This window comes from Lipotes vexillifer, unplaced genomic scaffold, assembly GCF_000442215.2.
Source record: "Lipotes vexillifer unplaced genomic scaffold, Lipotes_vexillifer_v1.1 scaffold545, whole genome shotgun sequence".
Classification (NCBI taxonomy): Eukaryota; Metazoa; Chordata; class Mammalia; order Artiodactyla; family Lipotidae; genus Lipotes; species Lipotes vexillifer.
The window spans coordinates 1024737-1033791 of NW_006779129.1; the positions used below are offsets into that span (position 1 = coordinate 1024737).

At 65.5% G+C, this 9055-nt stretch overlaps 1 protein-coding gene across 1 annotated transcript in view; it reads right to left on the reverse strand.

The window, feature by feature from the left end:
* Nucleotides 1-9055, reverse strand: part of COL18A1 (collagen type XVIII alpha 1 chain) — a 48886-nt gene that overhangs the window by 10690 nt on the left and 29141 nt on the right. The window contains exons 15-29 of the mRNA XM_007452485.1: nt 7816-7947; nt 7402-7464; nt 6102-6128; nt 5262-5297; nt 4764-4835; nt 4419-4454; nt 4066-4155; nt 3550-3579; nt 3442-3468; nt 3189-3251; nt 2885-2959; nt 1954-1980; nt 1705-1758; nt 1386-1460; nt 37-105 (exon numbers count right to left, since the gene is read on the reverse strand). Of these exons, the coding sequence (XP_007452547.1) occupies nt 37-105; nt 1386-1460; nt 1705-1758; nt 1954-1980; nt 2885-2959; nt 3189-3251; nt 3442-3468; nt 3550-3579; nt 4066-4155; nt 4419-4454; nt 4764-4835; nt 5262-5297; nt 6102-6128; nt 7402-7464; nt 7816-7947 (876 nt within the window). The remainder of the gene's footprint in view (nt 1-36; nt 106-1385; nt 1461-1704; nt 1759-1953; nt 1981-2884; nt 2960-3188; nt 3252-3441; nt 3469-3549; nt 3580-4065; nt 4156-4418; nt 4455-4763; nt 4836-5261; nt 5298-6101; nt 6129-7401; nt 7465-7815; nt 7948-9055) is intronic.

A 9055-nucleotide genomic window follows, 5' to 3' on the forward strand; every position in this document is an offset into this window, starting at 1 on the left:
GACTCAGCGGGAACAGCAGGTGTTGCGGTGACTTACGTTGCTGTCATAGACAGGAGTCCCAGGAGGGCCCGGGGGCCCTGGGGGCCCAGGTGGGCCGGGGGGACCCTGCGTGGGGGGGAGAGAAAGCCTGGTCAGTCAACACTGGACGTCGACACTGGCCAGGACAGCAGATGTGGGCAGGAGCGTCTCTGAGAATCACGGTGAAGTCAGAAAACATCAAATGGAGAAGGCATCCAGTTTACTCTGTGGTCGTGGGTTCCGAGGACAGAGCTGTCCCCTTCCCGTTCCCAGAGCAGAGTCCTGCTCAAGTCCTTCCACGGAGACACGCGGGCGGCAGTCTGGGCTGGACACGACCTCGGACAAGGCTCGTGTGGTTACTAACTGCCAGCTGGCTGAAGGTCGGCTCCGTTCATTCACTGCTCGCAGAAAAAGGACAAACGGCCGATTCAGGTAGTGTCAGAAGAGGCTGGTCTGAAAGCAATGGCTCACTCACCAAAGGGCTGGCCTGAGTGATGAAGGTGCCAGGGGACAGGGTCCCGGGACCTCACGGGCACCTGCTTTCGGGCCCCTGGGCGCCTTCACCCCTACCCTGCAGCCGAGGAGAGAGGGCTGGCAGTGGAACAGAGGCACAAGCTCAGGCCCACGAAGAAGCCGGACGCGCTGGATGCCTGACCAGGGCGCGTGCACAGCGGCTGGCGCTCCGTCTCTACAACTCAGAACCGCGGGGGGAATTCGAGAGCCCCCTGTCCTGCTCGACGGAAGTGGCCCGGTCCACCTCCATCTCAGAACTCTGCAAGACGCCGCCTCGTGTTCTGAGATTTCATGAAACCAATGCAAGGAGGAGGGAGCCCGAACGAAGACACGCAGTGACGGAAAAACCGAAGAGCCGCAGCCTGAGCCACTTGCCCTCAGAAGCCCGCATTGCTCGGCCAGGCCGGGCGGGAGGGAGCCAGGAGAAAAGGCACCGGGTGCAGCCGGTGGGCCCACTGGGTGCCCAGCAGGGTCAGAGGCGAGTCTGCATCTCGATGGCACCATTTCAGGTAGAGGTGATGATAGGGCCTCACCTGGGGACTTTACTGAACCCTTGGCTCCCAAGGCGGCAGTAACTGCAGCATGAAGGCGGTCAGAGCAAGAGCCCCACAGGCCAGAGGCGCCCACCCCGGAGCCCACGCGGCCTACAGGCCCTTCTGAGAAAACCATGCCAGGGCACTGTCCGGTGGCCTTGGCGTGTGTGTGTGCATGTGTGTGCACACACACGTGTTTGTGTGCACGGGGGTCTGCGTGTCCGAGGGCCATGAGGCTGCTCAGAAGCCTCCCACAGGTGAGCTCTGGGATCCGAGCCACTGCGGCCAGGCCTACCCCTACCTGCCCTGCAGGACACTCACCCTCGTGCTGAATCCCACGCTAGCGTCTCCTGGCTCCCCCTTCTCCCCTTTCAGTCCGTTCATCCCGGGGCGCCCCTGGGGCAGAACACAGTGGGTGGCAGCTGTGAGGGCTGGCCCAGCTGCTCCTGTCCCCACCCAGGGCCTCCTCGGGGTGCCCATCCCTCTGCAACCCAAGCTGCCCGCAAGCGGGGCTGGAGGCTGTGGCGGGGGGTCCGCAGGGGGAGGACAGCGGAGAGACTGCAGCCCACTCCCCTCCGGGCCCATCGTCCACGTGGACCTGGGCTGCTGTCCACACCTGGCACAAGACCCGGGGACTCACCGGCCGTCCAGGGAAGCCAATCTCTCCCTTGTGCCCCGGCCGCCCGTATGGACCCTGTTGGGGGAGCCAGGTTTTAGGTGAGCCGTGACCGGCCCACTGCTCCGCAGCCTCCCTCCCGACACCTGCCCCCGCATTTAGAGGCGCAGCCGGGATAGAAGCTCAGCTGCCACGCCTGCCCAGCAGCCAGGCAGGAGACGGTGCCCTCCACACACGCGCATGTGCACTGTGGGGAAGCCTGGGTCTACTCACCGGGGCTCCTCGGAAGCCAGGTTCACCCTGAACAGAAAACCAGAAGGTACCATTAGGCGGCCGTAGGTCACGCCTCCCCAGCCCCCGAGGGGTCCCCGTGCCCATCTGGATGCCCCTGGTGGCGCCCGGGGCACTGACAACACCCAGGAAGAACAGGAAGCAGCAACAGGGAGAAAGCTCTGGACGGGGGCTTGTGTCCCGGGGCCCAGCCTGGGGACCCTGAGACCCAGGGCGTCGGCCCCACAGCGCCGGGGCCGGAGGGGTCTGTGGGCCCCGACCTCAGCTGTGACACACGGCGGGGCCGGCAGAGTTCTCTCTGCCCCGCGGTCCCTCGGCCCATCTGCCGACAATCCTGGGGGCCTTTGGGGACCCCCTTCAGGCCTGTCCTCAACAGCCTCCTGATCCAGACCCAGCTCTCCCCAGGGCTGGGGGGCAGGGGACCCAGGGCACAGGCCCCCGTGGAGCCCATTCCCGAGCCCAGCCACGCTTGGCCCCCTCCTGAGGAAGGAAGGCCAGGATCCCTGCCCCCAGCGGCAGTGCCCCCAGTGGGCCAGTCAGGCACCACAGGGGTGCAGCTCCCACAGGCGAGGCCCAGGCCGGGGTCCCCAAGAGCCCCCGGCTCCTCTGCCGTGTGGGCTCCGCTGACGGGCAGAGAACGAGGGGCCAGCCAGGCTGAGGCTGATCTGAGGTGCAGGCTCTGAGGGGCCCCGAGGACCCTCCCACCAGCGTGGTGGGAGACGAACAGACGGACGGGCGAGGGGCCTAGGCTGCGGAAGCTTCCAGAGCCCTATCAGCAGAGGCTCCCACGCATGGGCAGGAGCTGCCCCTCTCAGGAGGACAAACCCCTCTGTGCCGTCTCCACGGCCCCCAAGCCCCGCTGCCCCGGCCAGGCAGGACAGAGGGTGCAAGCTGGGCCCAGACACCCCCTCACCTTGGCTCCTTTCTGGGCGGAGGTCAGCGCTCTGCCGTCAGGGCTGAGGACCACACCCGGCTCACCCTTCTCGCCCTGGAACGGGGGGCGGGTAACGGAGGCCGGTTCGGCAAAAGCAGGCCTCGCGCCCCCCCCCAACCCTGCAGTGAACTGCCCTCGGCACCGATGCGGCCCAGGACGCGAAGCCGTGAGCGGGGCCTCTGGCAGGTCCAGGGAAAAGACCAGAGGGGCGTCTGCCCCAAGTTCCCGGGCACGGCCCCCCTCCCTGCGAGCGGTCACCCGGTGACCCTGGATGCCCCCTCACCTTGGGTCCCGGGAGGCCCTGCTGGCCTCTGGAGCCCAGGTCTCCCTTCGGCCCGGCTGGCCCCTGCAGGAGACACAGAGCGCTGCCCAGGAGGCCCCTGCCTCAGGGCCGTGACCCCCCACCCCGCCCTAGATGCCCGCCTGACACCCCTGTCCGGATGGGGGCTCTGGCTCCGGTTCCTCAGCCTCACGGGGGCCCACCCGGCCTCCTGCTTGCAAAGCAGAGGCCCCGCGCCTGCTGGGGAGGTACTCACGGGGAGGCCTGCAAGCCCTACCCGGCCCTGTGGAGAGAGAGACAGCGACGGTCAGGACGTGCTGCGGGGAGGTGCACGGTGCCCAGCCCGTCCCGGGGCCGCACGTACCTCGGGGCCCGGCACGCTCGCCAGCGCTCTCTGTGCACGAGTCAGCAGAGCCAGGGTCCCGGAGAAGGAAGGAAAAGGACCACGTTTACCATGAACACTCAACTCCCGTGACATTACCCACATGAGACCCACAAAGAACACCAAGCAGTCAACGTGAAAGGCATCTTCCTGGCTTTGGCCTCAAGGTCCCCGAGACGAGAAATCAAGCAGCCCCGGGACTCGCTCCCGCACCACAGAACCGGCCCGGACCGGCCTGGGACCCTGGGACCGGAGGCAGTGCCCCCCACTCCCCTGGGTGCTGCGCACGGGGGCCGGAGGGGGCCTGTCACAGCTACAGCGGGTGACATGCGGACAAAGAGCACGACCAAAGGGCAGCTCTGGAAGGGCCACAGCTTCGATGCCAAGGAGCCCCACAGAACCAACAGCCTGGGACCCCGGTGTCTCTGGAGGTCGCCCTACAGGCAGAGGGCTGGGGACCTGGGGCAGAGCATGTGTCCACCCATGCAGGGTTCTTACGTCCTGCTCCGACACGTAGACGACAGGCCCTGGGGGTCCGGGGGGTCCCGGGAGGCCTGGCTGTCCCACTCCGTCCTTCCCTGGGTTGCCCTGGAAGAGAGTTTCCCCTGGGGTTGAACTGCAGCCCAGTCCGGACTTGGAGGGGCTTCCGGTGCCCACGGGGTGTGAGGAGACGCCTGAGGGCTGAGCACAGTGGCCCACAAGCCCCCACCCCAGGCAGGGCAGGCTCTGAGCCTGGATCCTGCCCAAGTCTCTGCACCATGTGGGCAGGCACGGGGCAGAGGGCAGCACCCCTGGCCCTGCCGTGCACCTGCCACCCGTCCACGGACACCCGCCAACCCCCGCAAACTCACTTTCTCTCCCTGGGGCCCTTTTTCTCCTTTTGGTCCCTGTGGAGACAGGAAGGAAATCATTCATCATAAACAGCACACAAGCCCCGCTTCCTGGAGACCCCAGGCCCCCGGGACTGGCCCTCAGTGAAGATGTGGTTTCCCTGCACTGACCAAATGGGGCCTGGAGGGTGGGGGGTCAGCCACGCAGGAAACCCCCTAAGGCACCCTGGACCGCCGACTCACGTCCCACGGAGCTGGGGTCTCTGGGCCCTGTGGGGACCCTGAGATACACACTGGGCACCAGCTCTCACCCAGGCGTGGCTACTTTGGGGCTGTCAGCCGCAGCAGCCCTGGGTGGCCACTCACCTGGAGTCCGGCTGCACCTTCCCTGCCAGGAAGGCCGGGGAACCCAGGAGCTCCGTCTGCTCCGGCCTCTCCCTGCAGTGGACATAAGGAGAGCACGTGCGTCAGCCGCGGCACCCGGGGGCCACGGTGACCCGGAGCTGGCCAGGCGGGGCTTTCCGCTGGCCACCAGCTCACACCCGATTCAACAGACCAGGTTGAGAGAGATTCAACCTGCTCGGCCTCCTGGGGAGCGCCGTGGGGCAGAGGAGGGGGCAGGGGTCAGAGGACTCTGCTGTGGAGCTGGGAGGGGAGGAAAGCTGTCCTGTGGGCAAACCCGGGGGGGCCCCAGGGGGACAGGGGGACAGTGGGAGGACACTGGGCCTGGCGTAGACTCACCCCAGTTTCCTGAGGCCCCAGGCAATGGGGACCAGCCAGGCTCCTGGTCTCAGCCTGGGGACCCCACCCTGCACCCCAGACCAGGGCTGCTAACGACTGTGGATTTCCTGAACCCGTTCTTACCTTGGTCCCTGGTGGCCCCACGACTCCAGGATCCCCCTAAAGTGGACAAAGGGTTCTGTGGGGCCGCAAGCGCTGGCCAAGCCCCCAGGCAGCGCCCACCCCTCCTCAGGTAACCAGGTGGTCCCCACGCCGCACCCCGCAGCTCAGAGCTGAGGGCCCCGGGCCCTGCGCCCACCCATGCGCTGAGAGCACACGGCCTGGACTGTTCTGGAGGCCAGGCCACCACTTCCCGCAGAAGCAGGAGCACGCAGGTGACTTCACCTTGAACAGTTCAAGAAAGCTAAGAAGTATGTCCTTCTAAAGAAGCCATCTTTCCAACTGTCTCAAAGGTTTGCAAATCAAAGCAGAACGCTCTAAGAGGCTGGGTGGCACAGCTGGCCCGCGGGGGAACCCTGCACTCCTGGACCACACAGGGGCTGGAGGAGCAGGGTGGGGCTGCTCCAGCCCTAGCCCCCCGCCCCCCCCCAGGGAGCTGCTGTCCCCCAGGGGCGAGGAGGGGGCAGGGCCAAGCAGGGAGGCAGGGCCAGCGGCAGTGAGAGTAGCACCCAGGTTCTGCCGGGTGCCAGTCACTGCCCCCCGGGCTGGGGGCTCCTTCCCTGAGCCCCTTGCTCTCCCCAAGTCCGCACACACCTGGCACATGTGGAGCCAGAGATCTCGACTCACGGGGTTAGAAAGATGGGACGGCGCCACCCCCTGAAGCGAGCTCTGGGGACTGTCTCCCCGTTAGGCTTTTCTGTGTTTTGCAAATTTCCCACGAGGAACTCAGGGCCACTGAGCAGTAGCTCCTGGCGGGGAGGGGGTGAGCGGCGGGCGCCCCGGGCTAACACATCTCTCACTGACCTGGACTCCAGGCGGGCCAGGCGGTCCCTGTGGGGGGCAGAGAAGGAAGTGGGCCGGGTTGGTGCTGCTCCCGCCCCTCGGGGGACAGCCTTTTCCCGAAAGAAAACGAGCCCCTCTTATAAAAAACGGAAGAAAAGGGCATTTGTGTCAACAGGGGCCCGCACACCCCGAAACCCCACCAGAGGTGGCCTGTCCTCAACACCACGTGGCATCCCACAGATGGCACACAAACCGGCAGCGGGGAGGGCATGAGAAGTCACTCCAACACAAAGAAACTTGCATTTTATTAACAGAAACAAATGCATTTGAATGGATGGGATGCTGCCTTTTGGCCTCCCCAGGTCACTGGCTGGTTTAACCCCACCCGAGGGCCTCCATCACCCTGAGGCCACGAAACAGCCCACAGACCCCTCCAGGGGTCAAGCGGCACTGGAGCTGTGTCCTGAACTAGAGGAGGGGACCCTGCCCTGCGACCTCGCCCTGTCACCTTGGCTCAGATCTCACCTGATGCGGAGGCAGCCGACTGCTACTGCCCCAAACTAAGCCTTTCTAACGCATAAAGGGAAAGACACTAAACTTAAAGGGGCAAAACCGCTCTATTTCACCACAGAGTTAGCTCCTGCCCAAGTGGAAATCCTCATCAGTGGTGCTCGGAACAGGAGGCCCGTCCCACCACCCTCTCGCTGGGCTGAGACTCCAGGGGCCAAGCTGGACACTGGTTCGAGGTCCCCTAAGGACCCCCAGTGGGGCCTGTGTCGGCCCTGCGGGCTCCTGGGGGAGGGAGCCCTCTCTCTGCCCGTCCCAAGCGTCCTGCCCCCGGGATGGCCCCTCATGCATCCGTCCGGTCTAAGCTCGGTTACCTCTGGACGCCAGGAGCACCAGTTGGACCTAATCCTGACCAGTGCACGTGTCGATGGCACACAAGGTGGGATTTCATAGGAATCCATCCATTTTTCACAGGAAAAGTGTCCCCATTTTTCTTTAACTAAAGTTCTGCTCAGGGCAAAACTGTGTAACTTCCCCAAAGTTAGGGCCATAAAGAGAACTGGACTAGTATTTCCCAGGAAGACCTCGTCTTTGGGGCCCATCCTGCCCCGTGGTCATTTAGCTCGACCACGAGTGGCATTCCCCACACTGGAGACCAGTGGCCCCGAGGTGGACAGTGTCCTGGAGGCAGGTGGCTCGCTGGCTCTGCAGGGCTGCTCCTGGGCTCACTGGAGGCCAGTCCCAGGGATGCTCCCCCAGACCCCCCCAGGCGGACCCGCCCCCAAGCTGACCAAGCCCAGCTCTGGGGCAGTACCTGCGGCCCCTTGGCACCTCGGGCTGTCGACCAGAAGGGGCCCCCGGAGCCTTCCATGTCGTCCTGGAGGAGAAACCCACAGGGACGCCAGGTCTGCATGTCTTCTCATAGGAAGAGACCTGCCCCAGGCTGGGCAGGGACCCAAACACCCGAGCGGGTGGTTCTGAGGGTGGGGTTGCCGGTTGCAGGGCCCCTGCTGGGTGGGTCACGGGGACGGCAGGGCAGACACGCGGGGCTGCCAATGCCCCCCATTCAGCGCTCACATGTGGGGACTCTGTCACCAGCCGGGAGGAGCCCAGGCAGGGGTGGCACCAGTCTGGCTGCTGCCCGGCAGTGCCGGTCAGCGTGGGTGCCCGAGGGCGCCTGGGGCCACAAAGCCGGGCTTTCTGGGGGTCAGGAGCAGCGGGTACTCACAAACCCCGCAGCGAGTCCTGGGCCTGGAGGCCCGGGGGGGCCCGGGGGCCCTGGGGGTCCTGCTGGTCCGGGGCGTCCTGCCAGGCCGTGCTCCCCAGGCGTGCCGATGGGGCCGGGGTCTCCCTTGCTCCCCTGCACAGGTGGGAGAGAAGGTCATCACCCTCGGTCCTCGGGGTGTCCCTAAACCCCAGGCGCCACTGCACTGCCGGTGCACCTGTGTTTTCTCACGAGCGTTTTACATCTGAAGAGCCAGGGGGGTGAACGACCAGCCAGGAGCTACGCAAACCCCAAGCACCTCTTTCTTCTGGCCTCACCAGACTTTATCCACTTAACACAAAACCACCGAGCCAGACCCCCAGGCGGGGCCTGAGACGCTCCTTCCGGGAGTGGGGAGGGGGAGGACTCCACTGGAAGAAGCCGGGCAGGGGGCCCAACACCCCACTGCCACAGGGATGAGGGAACCATGAGAGCGTCCGTGACTGGAGCCGGCCCAGGCATCTCAGTCAAGACACTCGAGAGCCCTCTCTCAGGTCTGAGTGGCCTTGGTAGCTGAGCATCTAACTCTGGTGTCCAGGATCTCCAGCTACAAGTGGAGTCTGGCCTCACCTTTGCTGAGTTTCACCCCCGGCTGTAGCCTTTTCCCTCACTGTAAATCACCAGCTTTCCCCGTTTATCCCTGCAGCCCATGCCCGTGTGTGCATGCACGTGTTGCGTGTGTGCGTGTTTACATACCCGAGTCTCTACTCTGAGCCTCGTCCCTCCCTCCAGGCCCCTCCAGGCCCACCGTCACCCCCCCCTTCTCCCCATGGGTTTTCCCGGCGGACGAGTCTGGAGCTGTACCACCACGGCGGCCTCCCCAGTGATGGGCCCTCCCTCCTGGGAAGGCTGCCAGTTTGGCTCATGGAGGGGCTGGGGCGGCCTCCCCAAGACCAGGCCTGTGTGACGGTGCTAGGGACCCACTTGGACCACACCGGGGCCCCAGCAGCACCTGACCACCAGCAGCCCAACTCCCCCGCTACAGCCCCCGGGACCCCAGGGTTGCCTGCCTCCGAGCACATCTGCTCGCGTTTCGTCCCTGAACCAGAACTTGGGTGGAAACGGTCTTGCAGGACAAACGTGGTGCCTGCTGCCAGGGTGGCTCCTGGCCGGACCCCACGATCAGTGCCCAGGAGCTCGATCTCTCGGCCGCCATGCCCTCACCCCCACCCCCTCGGCTGGCGGGCCCCTTCCGCCCAGGAAA